Here is a 21622-nt window from a genome sequence, read left to right on the forward strand (position 1 = left end):
TACTTTAAATAAGTGTATAAGTAATTATAAACTTTAGATATTTAGGTAAAATGTAAGTGTGTTTAAGAAAAAAAATAGATAAAACTTAAATTAATACAATATGTGATGGTCATTGTTATTTTGATCCTTTAAGTCTTAAGAATACTCTATCTGAATTAAAATAAGTTCCAAAATTAATCTAATTTAATTTAAAGTATTTTAAACTACTTATTTCATAAAGATACAAATAAATTTGATTCTATGTTGACATTATTTCATTGAAATTTGAGACTTTAAAAATTATTTTCCCAGTAATATCCATCTCATAATAAATTGTTGGAACCAATGTTGAATGCCATTTTGATTTTTTGCAGTTCTATATAATGTATATTTAATGCAATTCTGTTACCTATACTTATTTTATTTGAAAAAGAATCCTAAATAATTTTTAAGTTATTAATTCAATGTGGAAACTTATTTTCATATAAATAATTACTTGTCGGTAGGTACTTATATTTGTTATAAAAATAAATAGATAAAACAATATAACAATACATACAATTGCATAATGACAATGGATAACTATGAAGATGGGGCAATATTATATTGCCAATGAAAATAAAACCAAACATTTTAATACCGAAACAAATAGGTTTATCTATCAATAATTTTATGTAAGGGGGAGGGGGAGGGGGAGGAGAGCTAATGGGGGGATTTGCCTCCTGCTTGAGATTTATTATATGTATATTTTACTACTATTGAGTATATGAAGTCTGAAAGTGAATGATCATAATAATAATTAATTGTAAATACTTTGATTTACTGTTTATTTAAATAGTTTCCAAATAAATGTTTTTGATTTCATGAATTCTTGTTTTGTATGAAAGCTTTTATACTATGTACTTGTATGTTAAAAATAAGCATAATTCCTGACGGAGAAAACTGATAGCGTTTCTAGCGTAGCACGTTGACAAGGATTAAATTAACCAAAGTGAATTTAAAATGATGTTTTGTTTTTAATTTTATTTCTCTACATTTATTAATATGAATATTTAAAAAGTATACTTATGTCAAAAGGAAAATTTTTAAACTCCTCCAACATTGTATATTATGCAGGGGCGTTATTTCAGAATTTTGCTTGTAATGCATAAACATTTACGAATAGCCAACAATAATCAGATCAACTTGTAAAATAGAATTATTCATTATTTATTAATTTATTATTATAAAACAACATTTTGATAGTTGATCAGTTTTTATTTAATACAAATGGAAGTGAGTAATTACAGAACGCAAAAAGATAACTAATATTTTTATTATTAATTCAAAATGATTAAGCAAAAAGAAATTCAAAAGATAATTTGGGATAGTTAATATTGAAGCACACTTAAAATGTTTAATAAATATTTATAGCTAAAAAGAATTTAAGTATTAAAAAAATGATTGCTTTTATTATTAAAAATGTCTAATACCAACAAAACACCTTTGCAAATGACGCCCTTAAGAAATGAGTATATGGAGTATTGCAAGATAAGAACGTGTTTAAATGGCGTTGTGAATAGGCTTCCATAATATATCAATTTTAGTTTTAATTCTCTGCTATGACATTATCTTCGAATAGTACACTTATTATTACTAAATTAATTACTATAGTTTTTTTCCAAATAGTTTCAAATATGATTGCACAGCATTGTAGATAGACTCACCACTTCTCGGATGTGAAAGGTTTAAGAACATAATTATTGAAATTTTGAAGTTGCTACCCAAGACTCAAGAGTATCGGGCTTAAGATTTTAGTCGTGCTGTCAATAAGAGTGACTTATAATAAGAAAAATTTAATTACTATTAATAAGAGTATTAAGTAACAAAAAATATATAAAAATAATAATTCAATGGTATTACCTATGTAACAGGTAGGTGATAGGAAAAATGAAAATATTGTTACTTAGAACACATGGGGAATAAACATAGCTCAAGTGTTCGGTAAATACAGAAGAGTATTAATTACTCTATGGTTTAAAACTCATGGACACATTCTTAAATTCTTGGAATAATAGGTTAAAAAACTATTCATCAAAATAAAAACAATTCCAACTTTATTATTCATACAATAACACCACAAAGAAATTAAGAAAGAATAAAGTGTATAAAAATTAAAATGACATTATTGTTCTGGTGTTTGATACAAAAACTGAACTTATAAATAAATGCATTCAGACAAAAAAAATATATTAATAATAACAAAAGATCTTTTTTCTTTATTCCAGAACAAAAAAAATATTTCAGTAAAACAAAATAACATGAATTCTAGTCTGTTTGTAGCATAAGACTAAAACATTTCACTACATTTCTATTAAATTAATAAGCTTTATGAAACTTAACAAATACAAAATATGTCATTGGAAGTTTTTTTAATTTTAAAACAGTACTATGTATATTTATAATTCACTTATTTGTACACAATTCATTTTTCTAATACCACTTGACTATTTAAAAAATATTTTAGTAATAAATTATTAAGTAAATAATCTAATACTGTTTATTGTTACTATATTCATAACAGCAAAACAAAAGTAAAAAATAAAAATGTATAAATAAGCTATTAAAAAATTATACAACATATTAAAGGCAGTGGGAGGGTATATAATTAAAGTAGTATTTAAGTAATTAGATTATATTTTAAGTAAAATTTTGCAAGTCATTTACATGGTAACACTTATCTAAACTACCAAAAATCAATGTCAAACATTTTGTCATCATATTTAATTTATCATACGTATATATTATAATTAATATTATCTTAAAAATTAATTAAATTAGTGTGCAATTAAGCTTCAATAATAATAACCTTTGGTTTGTGTAGTTTTGAAACAAATACAGTTCCAGTAATTAGTTATTGAACATAACAGATCTATTTAAAATACTCCTTCCATAAAGGATGCATCAAAATGTAATATTAACAAACGCATAAAAGCCATCTCTTTACGAGCATTGTCAAATATAACACGAGGATCAATTGAAGTACAACGTAAACAATTAGGAGCCATAACCATAGCCAGGTTACTGGCATCCATTTTGGTAACATGAACAACTTCAGGTTTGGTAAACAATTGTAGGAAGTGAATAAGATATGCCAAAACAGCTTTATTTATAGGTGGTAATCGATGAATAATAGCAATGGCGCGACGAGCATCTTGATGAGCTGCAATACACTCGGCATACATATGATCAGGAACAAGTGGTTCATATAATTCTCGATACCATAGTTTTAATAAAGAGGCTGGAGTATGGGCATCAGTCAACTCTTCAAATCTAGGAACTTCCCATACATCTAAACGACTCTTAAGGGTCATAACTTCGTCCATGTCAGCTGGTACTCTATACAGTATAGAATATAAATTAGGAATATGTAATATTTAACTAATATTTATAAACTATAATATAATACCCCTAATTTTTATTTTTAACTAAAATAAGTTTAAAATAATTAATAGTTGTGTATATGCATTAGTACTTAATAATAGGTATTTAAGCTAATAACCTATGTAGTTGATGCTTAACCAATAAAAAAATAAAAAATAAAAAAAATAATAGGTATTATTTTGGTTACCTAAATATTCCTTCTGTTTGATCGCCTCTGTGCCTCAGTACTAATTCAGATAATATGGTTTGTATCCAAGGTAATTTATAGTTAGGGAAGCGTTCCTTTTGAAGATCAATAACTTCATTGATTGTATTTCCAAAAAGACTAGGCCTGAATATTTGCATCTGTTAATAAACAACAAGATAAATAAATTGACTATATGTTTAAAAATATGATTAAAAATAAAATCAATATTACTCTAGCTTGTTCAATATCTTCTAGTGTTGGTCTTCGAACCGCTTTTTTACCGTCTATACCCATTCTGTGTAATCTTTTAGTGGCCACACTGGCATAATGGCTTACTTGGACATGGACAGGCCACCGACCAACTTCAGTTGCATAACTGTCTAGACCTGGATCTCTATGTCTTTCCATGTAACTTTCTAAGTATTTTTGTAATTTAGGAGAAGGTGGGAAAAAAGATAAACAAATTGCCAAAAGTTCCCATCCACGTCGTAAGCTTTCTCTGAAAATGAAACATTTTTAGATTTAATGTATAATTCTTTACCAATCTTAATAAATATTCATACTTTCTAGGATTTTCTGTTGTTTGTCTACATATTTGTATGTATAATTCATCTCGAAGGGTTGGTTTCATAAAACCAGTCATACATATTTCTAAAGCCACACTATTTAATGTCATTCCTAATTTCGCTTTGCGATCACTCATATAGGTTTGAACTAATTTAAATAAATCGCAAGCTTCTTTTTTCAATGCTTTGTCCGACAGCACTAACATAGGTTTACGAATTGGGTCCTATACATATTACAAACAAAATAAAAGTAAGATGAAAATTACAAAAATTGAATAATACAAAAATAAAATAATTATTTAGTTTTTACCTTAGACCATGAAAGCATGTCTCTTACTGAAAATTTTTTTCGGAAAATACCCTTCTTATGTATATTTAAGTTATCCTGGGCATATTTTTCAATGTCGCTTTCAGAAGTAGTTTTTTTATCACGATTCAATAATGTTCTGCTAGTCTGTAAATATAGTTTAAGAATAAAAATAAAAAAATTATGATTTCGTTCAACTTGAAGATGTTTCACACTATTCTAATAGCATTTGCAAAAGCATATATAAACCTGTTCATAGTAATAGGCAGGCGAACAGGATCGAGCATCTTGAGATAATGATGGGTGGAATACATCGCGATTGGAGTTTGCATAACGAGCCAGCAAAAACTATAAGCACACACAAGAAAAAAACAATAGCTAACATGCAGAAAAAGATATGAAATTTTAAAAATATGTATTATGTGCCTATATATAAAAAAAACACTTCTAAATGCATAGATATATGTGTATTTATAGAATATATATTGATAAAAAAAATTAATTAGAAATACAACAATATGAATTATTTCAATATAAACAAAACAAGGTATGTAGAGTAAAAAAAATATTAAATATTTTAATAATAATATTTTTTTAACAGTTTAACAAATCATCAAACTTTATTTAGTTTTTCAAGATTATTATTTTAAAATTATGAGAATTTTTAATTTTAACCTCCTAAAGGAACAACTAGATCAAATTTCCTGTTAATCAAAATGATGATAAGTACATTTTTTCTAGTAGACACAAAAATAAAAAATAAAAAGTAAAAATACACACATAAATACATACGTTGAATACATTTATCGCTATGTTTAGAATTTAAAATATATTAAATTAAAGAAATATATGCATTAACACACAATAAAGAATTGTTATTTTTAATCACAGAGTGAGCAGACTCGCCCTATTTTTCTTCAATAATACCATTATTCAAAATCTTATATACTAATCACATTCTTAAAGACCATATTTTCAAAATCTTGATTTTTTTAATATTATTTAAGAATTGTCGTGGAGATCCAAACTTTTGATACAAGTTTTCTACAGTAAACTATGGCATATCATTTTTCTGAAAATGTTGATGTATTGAAATCAAAATTCAAACTAGTGGTTCAATGTTAATGTTATTTGTGTACTAAGGATTCTAGGCCTGTGATAATGGGATTGGAAAATATGGGGCTATGGTGAATTGGACATTTTAGTAATTAATATTAATCTATTAACATTTATAATTTGTAAAAAAAATTATCAAAGTATAATAAACACTAAACAAAATATTATATCTATTTGCTATTTTATAAGACCTTTGTTAGAAACTTTTATTAACTCTTAAATAACTGGGAAAAACATAACTGTTCAAATTCTGACTTAGGTATATCAAAATATTAAAAAATATACAGTGAAAGGGGATTTTTAATAAATAAAAGTTTGTATTGCCACAGGACACTCCTTAAGTAATATAAAAATCTCAAGAATTTGAAAATAAGTTCTTGAAATATTTTTGAAAATTCCAAATATAAGAATCTGAATAAATTTATTATCAAATCACACTGGGTGAAGAATGTTCAAGAACAAAAAAGGGGTAAATAGGTAAATGCTTTGCTGTATAGTAGGTGGTTGATTATACCTTGTTTTTGAGTAAGAGTAAGTCACCATAATGTATATTTTATATGTTTTTTTCAAGCTTTATCTAAAAAAGTTGAACATTTGATACATTTATAACAAAATAACGAGCAAAATAATTTGCAAATTTTTGTGATTTTTATTAATTTTGTCAAATTTTGTACTTCAAATGCTTAAAACCCAATTGTGCCATTAATATTTTTAAACACCTATGATAACGACTCATGATGAACCTTGTATGAAACTTGCTGGATTTTTTACCTAGAGACATTTAATGAAACCAAAACTAAAATGTCAAATATCATGAATAGAAAATGCTAATACAAACATTTGGTGACAATTTCAAATATCTATGGCTATTCATTTTTTAGTAATACCAAAAACACAAAATCAATTTTGTCAAAAACTGGTTTTTTGTAAAAATTATTATTTTTCATGATTATAATGAAAAATACTGGGACATTTTTAATTTTGACCCCCTTAAATATCCCGTCAACTACATCTATTTTTTTTACCAGAAACCACTTCTAAGTGAAAAATATGAACAGATTACTCAAAAAAAAACTCATTGAAGATATTATATAGTTTACACACTATTATTTTGATTCAAAATAATATTTATTATAGAATTGATTAAACTTATAAATAAGCCACTAAAGTACTAAGAACATATAATCATACTTATTTGAAACAATATTTTTATCAAATAATTTTAACATTTAGATACGTGCTTAAATACATAAAAGAGTACTCACCTCATTTCTTTCCATAATTGGGGAATACAAAGCAGCTGGAGGTTGAACATGTTGATCTTTTCGTCTTCTTAAGGATGTATGTTGAGTTTCTAAAGGAAGAGTTGGAGCTGAATTGCTAAATGGATCTTTTAAAAATAATATAATTATGTTACTGATAATCTATGTAAAAAAAAACTTATTTTAATTAAAAACATTAAATTACCAGACATTGATGGCGTGACTAGATTTGCTGACCTTTGAGATGATAAAGTGTTTGTTACTGTATTATAATAATGTTGATTACTACTTGCTTCAACAGCATAATCAGTAACTCGAGTATCTAAAAGTGAGTTTATTTATAACAAAGTTTTTAAAAAATAAAGAATATTAGTATATTACCATTGACATAACTTCGAGGTTGGGATGTTCTCATTGCTGTCAAATGATCATAATCTAATTCATCTCTTAGATAATGTCTAGAGGATGCATTTGATGGAGATGGCGAACTTGATTGTTCACCCTGACTAATTGCTCCTTCATCGTCAGCAAACTCATCACTATCATATCCCGTAGCTGTGCCCATAACGCTAATTAAATCTTCAATTTCTGCATCATCATCTTCAGAACAAGTGCCAACTGTGTCTCCAAATCTATATGATGATCCTACAAATTATAGTACAAAATTGTTAAGTTCTCAAAAATATATCTGCACTCTTGTCTCATATAAGAATAATCCCAGGTGGCAAAAGAATTTCGTCTGGTTCATCCAGACCACTATCCTTGATTAAATGGTTAAATTGGTTTTTGTCGTCAGCTTTTGTTTTTGACTACTAACTGCGTCCAAAAAATTGCATTACTGTGTTAATCTTAGCGAAATGATAGTTGTTGAAATAATAAAGTGACGCTTCCGGGAGCACATAAGCCACACCCATTGCCGCTAATGCAGAAGTCCACCATCTGAGACTACCCTTATCTGATATTATGGAGTATATAGAATATATAATTAAATACAGTACCTGATAATTTTGCTTGTTCTAAAATGTATTGATGAAGTGGCAAAATTCTCCCTTCAAACATGTCTAAATTACTATATAATGGGATTTGTTTTTGATCTGATGTGGCTGGACTAACACTTTTTCGAACAGCTCCACCACGTTGACTAGATGAGCTTGAATGATTTGATACAGGTCTTGCTTTTAAATCTAATAAATTATTATTTTTTTAAATGTTTATTAAAGTGAAACTATAGAATTTATACAACATAGTTTATGTTATATAATTTAAATCACATGAAAATTATATATAGTTTAACAATTAACAAATAAAGTACTTATTTTTAACAACATTCCTCCCTTCGTATTTAAGTACTCATATCTAGTGATACATATATAGGTTACTTCTCATGGAGATGAGGATGAGGATGTGTACCTAAGTATTTTATATTTATTTATATTCAAAATGCCTTTTTTAGATGGCGCAACTATCAAAGAGGATAGAGACTTGCCAAGAACTGCCACTATAATTTGTTTAGAAGTACTTAAATTAATAAAAATTGTTATAAATCTTTTTACTTGTAAAAACACTAAAAACAAACAAAGTACTTAAAAATACAATGGGAAAAATCATTTTACCGAGGACAACTAAATTGTAGTTGAAAATTACCCAAATCTGAATATTAAAACATATTTTAACTCAATTATGCAACAGCAAAACGTATAATATAAAAGTCAACTGGATAAAAGTCACATTTTCTGACTTTTCCTTTTATTAGTATAAAAATGTAAAATAATATTATTTCAACTTACGGTTATCTATAGTTTTGTTGTCAGATGATCTTAACCTTTGATCAATTTTACTAGCTGTTGGGGGACTACTTGATACACTAGAACTGGAATTATCATTATCTCCAGAATCATCATCACCACTACTTGAAAGTCCAACATCTTTTGAACATTTTGTATGCTTAACTGATTGTGTTAAAGATGATTTTGAACTGGACTGACTTGGAGCAGCTGTTGGAGGAGGAGGAGCTGCAAAGTTAGCATATTCAGGAGTTGATGGGGGCCGTGATTTAGATGCTGTAGGAGATCCAGTATCAGAGTGAGAATGCCATTTCCGTGAGCTCTAAAAATTAAAGTAAAAACATTAAACAACTGATAGATAACAGTAAGCATGTATAAATTATATTTAATACCAAAGGAGTGGATTCTACTGATTTTTTTCCATGTCGGGGAGGCATTCCTAGTAATCCACTCGGAGCAAGATATTTTTCATGCATTGAATCTTCTTCTTCTGCTTCAATTGAAGTTTTAGTAGCAATTGACTTTTGTGCAAAACTTTGACTCCTACAAATCTGGCTATTAGATAAACTGGAAGACAGAACAACAGGTGGACGAGGACGAGAACAACTGTTGTTACGATTATCATGACCAAGACTATAACCACCTCCAATACTTATATCAGTATCGAAGCTCTTTTGTTTGCCTAATAGTAATTGGTATTGAGAAGCATTGGAAGAACTTCGTTGAATAGGAAGATTATTTTGTGGTGTAGGTGGTTGAGAAAGTTTCTTTCTAAATAACGGAGTACTGGCAGACATTGACAAGCCAGGATTAGCATCTTTGCCACTAGATGATTGAATAGAAACACAACTTGAATCACTTGAACGACCAGAATCCTACACAAGTATAGCAAAAAATGCATAATTAGTACTTGTTAATTATAAATGTAAATCTAAAATAAAATCATTTATCTTATGTTTCAAGCTAGAATGAGAATTATTTTAATTGTTAAATAATAAATTATTTTTCATTTGTTTTTTTTAAGATAATTATTAAATTTATAATAATTTCCTATTATTAATTTGTAAGGGTCAAGACAACTTATATTTATCTTACCAGCTGTACAACAACTAATGTCAAGTGTTTAAAATATAAATTTATAAATATGTAGATAAGACTATTATTTTATCAATTTTATGTTTTTTACAAACATTTATTAATTTCATGTTAAACAGATTTTTTGCTCTTAAGGAGTGATTTGTATGATAGTATATGAGCAGCAAACTCATAATTCATCTTAGTTATTATAAGAAACCAGTTATAATCAGTTTTTTTTAAATATTTATACATTCTGAACACTAAAATAGTATAAATTACGATTGTTTAATTAAGAATGTTGTTTGTATGAAAACCAAATTTAAATATGAGGTATTTTTCAGCTCTCTTTATCTATTTAGATCCAAGATTTTAAAGATCCTATTGTTATCATCTAATGATACACATAATATCTTTTTTAATATAAAACTTAATATTACTCACCTGCGAATAAGCAGTACGGTTGTACCAAACATTAGGCTGATTTCCACGTCGCCCCCTACTTGGTGTATTAGCTTGTTGTTGATGTCTAAATGGATACAAAAATGAATAAGAACTTTTCCCATTAATATTTAAATATAAGATTAACATACTTATTATGATGATGGTGATGGTGATGATGGTGAGATCTGCGAGGTGTAAGAGGAGAAGTTTGAGTTTCAGAATCCACAGAGCGTTTAGTTGATGCAACCGGATCCATTAACTTAAAAGTTCTGACATTCTCAACATTACCCTACAACAAATTAAAAATTGCACTTATGAAACATAAACTAGATATCTGCAATTAATTTATTAAGTACACAAATTACATACATAATTTCATTTATACTTTATGACAAAATTTTTATTTTTTTAACACAATATAACTTACCAATGTTTGATTACTTGATGAAAGAGGTACTGTCATTCTGTTGCGTCCAGGTGTCTGAGTTGACACAGATTCTTTAGAATGTTTACGATCATTTTCATCATTCACAGCAGGTTCAGTATTTTGTTTTAATGTTTGTAATTTAGCTAAAGGTATAATATCAGAATTGGGAGGTCGATGCCAAACAGTTTTTTGAGAAGCTGTATTATAGTAGTAAAAACGATTTGTGATGGGGTCAAATAGTTCCCACCACTGATTGTTGTCTGTCTTTTTTCTATAATATAAACATATGTGATGAATAAAAATAGAGTTGGTTTATTTAAGTATAAATAAAACTATATTTCATGGAGAAGGAAAATTCAGGGAATAAATTATATAAAATACAATTTGTATGAAACATGTTATGTAACATAAAAATACATTCATTTTACTTTACCACGTAAATACATACAAGTGATAGTAAAAACTACAAACATACTTTTTTAAACCAACAATGTAATGGTTATTGGTAACTGCAGTAGGAATTGTAATAACAATATGATATAAACATCTCTAAAATTATACTTTTTTTGAAACACACATGTGTTATCTAAACAAACTTTATTGTTAAAATAACGTAAATTCTGTCAACAAGAAAATATATTATGACCTAAGTCTAAATCCTTCATAATGGATTAAATAATTTTTATTTTATTAAACGTCTAAATTAAAAGTTGTAAGGTTAATGAAGCACAATTTATAAAACCGTGTATACAATTTAAAAAAATTGTTATTATTTATATTAAAGCTAATCATCATTAAAATTATATAAATATGTATAAAAAATAATATTATGTTATTTTAAAGTTAATACAAATAAATAAGTAGATTTGGGCCATATTGAGGCAACATTTTAAGAATACTCTAAATTATTCAGGATGTTTTATTTATTAAAAAAATTGTCATGATTGGAAACTAAATATTTTTAATTATTTAAATTAGTTATATTATTATATATTTTCTTAAAGCTTTATACATATTTTAAGTTAGAATAATTCAAAACTACATAAAATATTATATATCATGGGCATCGAGGGGTATTCAAGTTAAGTAATACATAGTTTAGATCAAAGTTAAATTAAATTGTTAGAGCATAAATCATCTATTACAAATGGAAAGGGGTGATATTATACCAATAAAATGTCTATAATATTAATTAGGGGTAGATACCTAGTACAAATTAAATTTTTAAAAAAAAGGTAGGTACCAAATAAAATATATAATAGTTAATCATAAATCTTAATAATTAAGTTAAATTAAATAAGTAATATCAATTAAATAACAATTTTTTTTTAAATAAATCACATTCATTTTATCTAAATATAATTTAATTTGTTAGTTAACCAATACCTAACTAAAATCATTAAATTTATTCAAAATGTTATGGTATGTTCACAATTTATTTTGTAAGCAATAACAAATTGAATTCAAAATTAAAAACTATTTTATATCATGGTATTAATAATTATCTTAATTTGGTAATCAATTTATACAAGTTTTATTTTATAATTTAATTTTCAGATGAGAAATTAATATGAATGCTTTCAAATAACTACAATTCAGCCATTTTTTTAAGTCAAAAAATAGTCTTAAAATAACTTAAAACAAAATAATATTCAAACTTTTAAACATGACTTTTATCATATTAAATGCATCTATGAAATGCAATTGACTCCCTATCACACAGATAAAAACAAAACAATAAATATTTTTATAACCTTAGAACTTGGTTTGCAATATAATAATTTCATTATTTATATACTCAAAGGCTAAAGGTCATGTTAAACCTATGATAATGTGTATTATGTTTACAATGATGAATGAAAAGAAGAAAAAGGCGTTAAGAGTACCAACAATTTGGATATATGGGTTAAAATAATACAAATACATCAAGTGTTAATATTTAAATATCAAATATCACAGTAAAAGTACTTACACGGGCACTCCTACAGGCGCATCCCAAACACATTCACCAGTTGTCAAATTTGCATACATATGTTCCTTGGTCCTGGGTTCGATTATCTCGACCCATTCCACCCTAAAATAAAGATGTTATAAAATGTATGATATTTTAAATCTTAAAACCTAAATAATAGGTAGAAGGTGGAACAATAGATATAGAAATTCTAATATTCAGGACACACTATATAAATGGTTATTGTGGAATCAGAATTAAGTAAATACTATTACCTTTCTGATGTCAATGATGTCATTTTATTGTTGAGTTAATATGGATTTCTTCTCAAACGACTGAAGTCAATGGTCTACATAGTCGCTACATTTTTGTTGAAAGAACTAAAACGTTCTATACTCCTAATTCCTCTAGTCTACACTGGAAATCTAAAAATTTGTTTTTTACTTTTTGATAATATTATATACATATATCTCTATAAAAAAAATTCGGCCATCCAGTACCAACACCATCTGATCTGCGGTAAATGTATTGCAAATGTATATAATCTCTTTGGAATTAAAAGATTTATAATAGCGGGAAATTTAATATTTTTTGGTGAAGACCAGCTGCAGGCTGCTAGTTGCTACAATAATATAATATGATGTTGTATTGTTATGGTTTATACTTTATGTCACTGTCACAAGCCTTATGATAGTCAAATAGTAGTTATATGGTATAATATCATTATATCATTATATTATATGATATTATACATTATTGTAAATTATACTTTGTTTTACTTGATTAAGTATTTGTTTAGTTACGTTCTTATAAATTATCTTTCAGATAATTGTTACAAATTGTAAAATGCTAATAGATTATTATAGATTTTCTACCATAATTTGTATATTAATTAAAAAGCAAACAATAGCTATTCTCCCGTTTTATCGAATCTCTTATCTAATTTTTTTTTGAAAAATATATTATACAAACATAATACCTTTTATCAGTTATGAGTTATGACTCGTTATAAAAAGTATAGAAGAAGAAGGTACATGCATAGATAATAATATATACATATATAAAATGTATAATATAATAATATAAACCTATTACCTAGCTGTAAATATATATTATATATACTAAATGACTAAACAATGGGCGTTATTTGAGTTAAGGTTTTTAAATAGTATTATAGTAAATACCTTCTAGAACATAATATGTATACAACGAATCATATTTTTGTTTACACTAGGTAGGTACTCTGTATAAGCTCATTAGTTTATAAATATTTTTGAAGAGCAGTACCTACACATATTTTTTAACTATAAAATTACAATTTTTTTTTTATTAATTAAAGTTTTCCTGACATTTTGTCATCTAAACTTATTTTTAATGGAATCACAATTTTTTTAAGTTTAAAAAATAGATAACAATAACACAAAAAATTTTAAGCCTCGTTCACACGATGACATTTTTTCACGAAATAACTGAATGCCAGTAAACCGTCAATGTATGAACGATTGTTTACATTTCTGTCGTACACTTATCCAATTTCTGCCACACAACTCTCGTGACAATTCTTATGCCGGTCTGAACATTTCCGAAATAACCGTAGACTGTGGCATTAATCGACTGTCAGCTTTTTTGTTGAATCAAAACAGTTGACAATCACGAGCTCAATTCATTTAGTATACCTCGTTGGCTGGGCTCCGACTAGAAGAAATTAATAGAGATACACGGATTCGCTGATAGATCCACGAAAGCATACGGTGCGTGCATATATTGCGCACAACAAATACGGATGGCATCGTAAAATCGCAATTAGTATGTGGTAAGTCTCGTACCGCGCCAGTAAAGGTTATTTCGTTCCCCAAAATTAGAGCTATGTGCAGCGTTTCTCTTGTCGCGTTTGATAAGACGTAATTATACCTGCTATTAAGCTGAATATATCGCGACGATATTTATGGACGGATTCGACTGTTACATTAGATTGGATATCCGCGGATTCGAGCAGGTGGAAGACGTTTGTTGCGAAACGTGTGGGCGAAATACATACGTTGAACCGATCGCGTGGAGTGGGGGCATGTGACGTTGAACGACAATCCAGCAGACGTGTTGTCGCGAGGGTGTACGCCTAGCGAGCTAAAAGATAACACTCATCACTGGTGGCATCGTCCGTCATGGATGGTGAGTAAAACGTGTTTATATGTTCAACCTCTTACACAAAAAACATGGAACACATTAGAAATGTTCAGAGTGAGGAAAAGACTGCTCTAATCGTTGTGTGCACCTCGCAAAAAGACGTGTCGTACTGTCGTTAGATATTTATAGATATTTGTCGCTGTCCAAATGACTACACGTCGTTTCGTATTTATTACGATACAAAAATAATGCGTTATCGAAACGGAACGATACCTCTCGAATAATCGGGCCGCTGAAAGCAAACAAGATCTCAACGGCGACCAAAATTGTTATAAAACTTATATAACGAGCTCATTTCTCAATAGAAATTGAAGAGTTAAAAAATAATCGTAATGTGATAGTAAAAAGAAAAAGAAATGAGTTAAACCCATTTATAAACGACGACGGAATTGTGAGCTTAGGTGGTAGGTTGGCAAACGCGACGGATATTAATACCGACAAACGTTTTCCAATATTCTATTACTTAATGAAACGATTTTGTAAAATTAATTATGCTACATGAACATAAAAAATTAAATCATGCCAGACCGCATCATGCTACGCTTGTATCAGTGCGCCTGAAATACTGGCCAATCAATGGGCGGAGGTCGGAGGTGTGTAAGAAAGGTAATACATCAGTGCGTAACATGTTTCAAAGCGCAGCCAAAAAATGTGTCGCTTGTTATGGCATTTTTTCCTTTTTTTACTTTTTTTGCTTTTTTTAAAAAATTTCTTTTATTTTTTAAACTTCAAATTAAAATATTCTCTATTGTCTATTACTTTTACACTTAATTTCAATTTTTATTTTTTGTGAATTTTTAATTATTTGAGGGCAATAAGGGCAGTTTTGATTTTTTTTCATGATATTTTTCTGTTATTTTTTCATCAAAGTCCTATTTTTACCGTTAATTATTATTACTTTTACTTCCTATCATATTTCTGTATTTAATATTTCAATCACAGTTCATGTCAACTGTCAAAATTCTACTGATTTTCGATTTGATTTTTAATTTTATATTTTAGAATTATTATAAATTATGATATATCGTAGTTTATATATATATTTTTAATATTAATAATAATAACGTACTACATTGGGTTGGTTCTGTCGGTTCTGACGCGAGGGTAAAAGAGATCAAAAAACGATGGTTTGACATAGAAATAAGTCTTTGTTGGCGTATTTCTTACTTTTTTGTTCAACTTGATGACACTATTGAGAGGATGTTTACGCACTATTTGTTTGTTCTTTATGTCCCACGCGCAACAAAGCAAATTTATGTTTAGCAGAACCAACCATTATTAAAGTAACAATATATGGCTGGTTCTGATACATTAATTGCTTTGTTGTGCGTGGGATATAGGGAGCAAACAAACAGTGCTCTGACATCCTCTACCGATCTTTATAGTCTATCCCCTAAGTCAAGGTTTTCATTGTTTTCAACCTATCACTAGGTAGTTTTTCAGCTGATTGGTCTAGTGGCCTTTGCAATTCATGAACTTTTCCTAAGAATTCGACATTGTTATCCTAACTCTTCTACCTCCACACTTCCTATTCTCACTCGCTTTTCCTTCTCCCCCCCACCATCCCTCTTTTCTCTCTCACATTTATCTCTCTCTCTCTCTCTCACACACACAGTCTCTATAGTGCCTACAGGTCATCGTACCTGATAATCGGTGAAAATATTTAAATATTACAAAAAAAAAAATTTAAACAAAAAAATAAAATAAATTTCATATCTGATCAATTTCATAATTTTTATCATAATTTATACACCCTGTGTAGATTGTAATATTCAAAATAAAGTCATAATTAAAAAAAAAAAAATGTATTGGTAGCCAGAATAGCGTTATATCAGTAGTTGCAATACAATTAAATTGAAAAGTTGGGGGCCATACAAACTCTGATCATTCAACAATATTAAATAAATCAACTGAAAAATAAAAAATACATAACACATTTTTTCTGCTGTACAACTAAGTCTTTGAAACACTCACAACAACACATTTCATACTGCAGCATAATATGACATTGTAATCAAAATTGGCAAATTTTCACTGACGAATACCATCTCTGAAAAAAACGCAGCCTTTATAGTAAAATGTTCAACAATATATACGTATGAGCTATTTGTTATTAGAAATTACAGATATTATATACCTAAAATTATCTCTTTACGTTTTAGCTTTTATCTTACCTATACGTAGTTATTATGTGTTAATTTGTGTTTTAACTATTTTATTCAAGAACGCTTTATACCTAACGAAAGTCATATTTCTTCACTAGGCATGGTAAGTTAGTAATCTACTAGAACTCTGCTACTGGTTCATTTTTATTTTAATAATAATATAATACACAGGGACTAGTTACCAATTACCATTACTGATTAGCAAGTGTGTTTATTTTATTTCAATATTTTATAAATATCGTCCAAATCAATTATTTTTATTATTAATTAATTTATATTAATTCCTGATATATTGTGTTTAAGAAAATAAATAATTATTGCAATAAATTAGAGTTAGATAATATGTTATGTGAGTACCTATATGTAAAAAATAATTTAGTATAATAATAACTGCAAGCATGGCCGCCGGCAATGGGGGTATGGTGGGTGATGGGTCGTCACACCCCCCCTGTTAAATTTTTTTGTAATTATCAGTCAGCAATTTCAGGGAGCCGTTGTTCGTTGGAAATTATAATTTTTGAAAAAAAAAAATAAATATATTTAATATAGGAATGGGTCCCGGCAGTCGGCAGTTGAGAATTTACCGACTTAGAAATCTAAATACTGCCGACTGATATTGTCGGCTAAGGAGTAAGGATCCGTATTATAATACTATAATATAAATTTGTTTTTGTACATTGTACAACGTTAAGTCCGTTGGCATATCATTGCCATCGCTAATCGGCATTCGGCAATCCCTACCTCAAGTACCCGTAAATAATCTATTTTGTTAAATAATATGATGTACTGCCAATTGCCATCTGCCGTCTGTTAAATTAAAAAAAAATTTTATTTTTTACTTAATTTTTTGAGTTATTGACAAACACTGGTTGATTTATATTCGTACACGACTTATTTTTTAGATCTTAAAATAGTTCCGACAGCCTATTGTATCTTTATATCTATATAAAATACAAGTAATAAATATTTTAACTATGCATAAAATGGTTTAAAATGTTTTAGTTCTATATTTTGTTTTTGTTTTAACTATTTTACTTCATCCTAACACAGAAAAACCAGGAATTTTTATACTTCACGTATTTTTTTTTTAGAAACTTTGAGTCAGCATAAATTAAATTTGAGTCGGCAATACTTGATCTCAAACCCCCCGACAAAATTGTGTAACGCCGGCCCTGACTGCAAACCTGGGCTAGTTAATGAAAATTTTTTACTGAGTTAAGTTAAGTCGATATAAGACATTTCAAAAAGTTTTAAGTCAATAATTCTCCTAATTTTATTTTTAATTCAGTTAAGATAAAATTGATTTGGAAACTTACAACTAACTAATTTTTTTTATGTACATAAATAGTCAGTTTTCTGGTTTTAAGATAATAAAAATTAAATTTTTATGTAAAGCTTTTTTGCCCAACAAATACAATTTTATTAACAATTACAGAAAAACAAAACTAAATAAACAAAAAAAATTCAAAATTCAAATTGTTTGTAAAGAGCTTAAAGCGAGTCAAAATAATCTGAAAATTGTATTAAGTATATGAATTGAAAATATCATTCGGCGTCGGGAATAGTAGTATACTAATATTCATATATTACTTAACATTTATATAAAATAAAAATTGTTGAATTTTGCGGGACAAAAGAACTCCCGTGTACTGTACTACTGTAATATGATTAGTATGTACAAGTGTACAACAATGTTTATATGTTATATCTGTTTAATTTTATAAATATGTTATTATTCTGCGACCTGGATATGCAGTCGTCGTTTGTGATGCCGTATTTTATTGCGTGTTGCGCGCTCGGGAACAAAAAATATGCCCCTACTTTACCCGGGTAGCAAATCAAATTTTAATTTTGAGACTAAAAAGTAAAATATTTAAGCCCCAAAAGAATAAGTAATCAAACTTACTACTTACGTATACATCATCGACTCTTCGGGTAATATATAGCTGCAAGGCGCCATATCTTGAGTGCAGACGCCATATCATCGAGGAACTTCTTCCTTCATCTAAATCCGAATTGAAAAAATCTAGATTTTGTATAAAAATTACTTGAGTAGAATGAAATATGTCAATATGTGAGTAAATGTTTATTGTTGCCACACACATTTCTCTTTTGTTCAATGAAATTATTAGAATTGCGATTCGTCTCCTGTGAGTGACGACGATCGGCTTTTGCCATAGATGATAGATATTATAATATAATATGTTGTCATCAGTTTTTGAGTTTTTCACTTCTTTGGATGAAACGATACATTTTTTATTTCAGATTCCGAAACAGAATATTATCCGGAGTGTTTAAATCTATATAATTCAGAAAACGGAACTCTGCGTATAGGCCATTTAGTAAACCACTGTATTTTTGTATGGTTTGTATTAAAAATAGAAAAATACAACACAAATATTATGTTAAAAAATATCCTAAGAAATATAGTCAGTTTGTCGACTTGCCATCTTCGCTCAGAATCATTGTTCGTCGTGATGTATCTAATACCATAATGTAGTGATTTATCATTGAATTCGAATTTAAAACATGGGTACATGATACACGACACTATTACAATGACCTACTTTTTGACGAAGTATACTCAACCCCTAGAGTACTACCCATATGTCTAAATTTCTGTTTTCTGTAAATTTATTCGGTGGAGCGAGTTCCCAGATTGTAGATTCTGAACTGAGCTATGAATGTATCGATTTTACAATGATGCGAGTTTCTGTGTAGATGAAACACGTTAAAATTCGAAATAATGCTTCAATTTTAGAACTATTTATACATTTCATCGGTGCAAATAACATTTGAGATTTGGGGACGGGGAGCAACAACCTTACCATAATAATATAGAATACCTACTTACCTACGCTTAAAATAAACAGGGCTTATCTTAGCCTGTGCAAGACGTGTTAGTTTGTTACAAACTTATCACTTTGAACTAAGAAAGAAGTCCATGACTCATATGGTTACAAATTTGCAACATTATAATTTACAAGTTACAACAGTATTGTTTTTGGACTTCTATTTTTTGGTGCTCAGCGTCTATCTTCGATTATGACGGCCGAGCCTAAGTAATTTAATTAACATTATTTAGTCTTTAGTTCAAAATATCCTTTGTAGTATAATTTATATAGTAGAGGTATAGTAGCATAAAAGTAAAATATTGTAGTACATACAACAATATACTTATACAAGATATAAAGGGTTCCTAAAAAAACAATAAGACAAACGCAATTTCAACAAAAATTCTGTTTAGATAAGACATAGGTAATAATAAGTAACCACTGATGCGTTGACCCTAATACGGCTATATTATACCTATATACCTACCACTATATCTAATCTGCGTAGGCTGTATATACTATATACTACTATACATATATCTATGTACATACACATCATGTCTCATCAGACTATATGAAATATAGACGGTGTATATTACTGTAGAATGTAGACTACAATAGGGCCTCTCGGCCTCTGACATTCGCAGTATCAATCCAAGCACTCAAATGGTTATTATTAGTGTAGTTAAATCACAGAAAAAGAATATTAAGCTAATTGTCTCCAGTAATGTGATAAATTACCACAGACATAAGTAACAAATAATGACTAATAAGTAATAACTAAAATAACACATTATTATGTCTATATGCAAAAGACAATATTCTTATTCCGTCATGCATTTTTATAACATTAACTACGTGACATAATTTTGTAGATAGGTAGTATGATCAAAAACTTTAAAATAATTTTAAAGTATCTGGTACGATTCAAGTATTCAACTATCAACAACCGTGGTTCACGGTACTGTGTCATCCGATAATGATATCCGTAGACCGTAATCCGTATTTCGTACCACAGAGTACAAACTTTTTAAATTTAAATACTAATGAAATAAAATAATACATAACTTAATAATGAAAATTGAAAAGAGAACTGTCGAAAGTTTATAGATAATTATTATTTATTATCCATAAACCTTGAGAACAATTATTGTCGCCAATGATGGAAGAATAACGATTGCATGTTAAAAACGGCGGGCATATCGGTACCGGTCTACCATTCTGCTGTACATTAGATGTCGTGTGAGTGGTGGATCACTGAAATGGATGTGTTCAATTTGAATTCAATGATAAAAAAAATCATTGTAAACGAATGGATAACGATTATAAGCGAAAACGATCTGTCAGCGATCAGTCTATATTATTATATAGTCTATAAGTACTAAGTAGTACCTACCTATAACTTGATAGTATATACTTTTTAAGTATAATTTATGATATTATTATTGATATTAAACAGTCAATTTATTTTACTACATATTAGTAAAACAGTAGGTTGCATTCAGTTTTTCCGAAAACATTTCGTTTGATACATTAAAAGTTTCAAGTATCCACGAATAAACTAAAAAAAATTAATAAACTCGTTAATAAATAATAATTATTCTCAGTTTAGAATGTTTATAGATACGTATCTACTTTCATCAAAATTTGAATTTTAAGCAACTGTGTTAACAAAGCAGTGTTTTTATAAACTATATAACTTTTTTGTTTACAGTACGAAATACTTATGAGAAACCTTATTATAAATTTTCAGTCCTTAGCTATACAAATTAAACATAATATTTGAATACATTTTTAAATAAGGTGAGCTTAAATACCTCTAAATAACGAACACTTATGTCGAGGAACAAAAACCTACTCGTATTTCACATAATATTATGTATTTTATATTTATATGCTATTTTTATATTTCCGATAAA

General features: G+C 28.1%; 1 protein-coding gene across 2 annotated transcripts; it reads right to left on the reverse strand.

Annotated features, from left to right (window-relative positions):
- Nucleotides 1–2217: 2217 nt before the first annotated feature.
- On the reverse strand, nt 2218–12968 carry LOC111029951. Of its 2 annotated transcripts, XM_022309215.1 has the most exons (17): nt 12796–12967; nt 12542–12643; nt 10570–10840; nt 10292–10431; nt 10143–10227; nt 9017–9499; nt 8628–8946; nt 7839–8024; nt 7222–7485; nt 7046–7162; nt 6844–6968; nt 4712–4810; nt 4466–4609; nt 4153–4379; nt 3821–4088; nt 3590–3747; nt 2218–3357 (listed from the first exon to the last, which is right to left on the reverse strand). In XM_022309215.1, the coding sequence occupies exons 1-17, from the start codon at nt 12816–12818 to the stop codon at nt 2895–2897; spliced, it is 3474 nt and encodes a 1157-aa protein (XP_022164907.1). In that variant the 5' UTR covers nt 12819–12967; the 3' UTR covers nt 2218–2894. The 2 variants fall into 2 exon arrangements, with proteins under 2 accessions (XP_022164907.1, XP_022164908.1); XM_022309216.1 differs by lacking the exon at nt 4712–4810 and having other exon boundaries at nt 12796–12968.
- Nucleotides 12969–21622: the final 8654 nt, after the last annotated feature.

The sequence above is a fragment of the Myzus persicae genome, unplaced genomic scaffold (assembly GCF_001856785.1).
Source record: "Myzus persicae strain clone G006 unplaced genomic scaffold, MPER_G0061.0, whole genome shotgun sequence".
Taxonomy (NCBI): Eukaryota; Metazoa; Arthropoda; class Insecta; order Hemiptera; family Aphididae; genus Myzus; species Myzus persicae.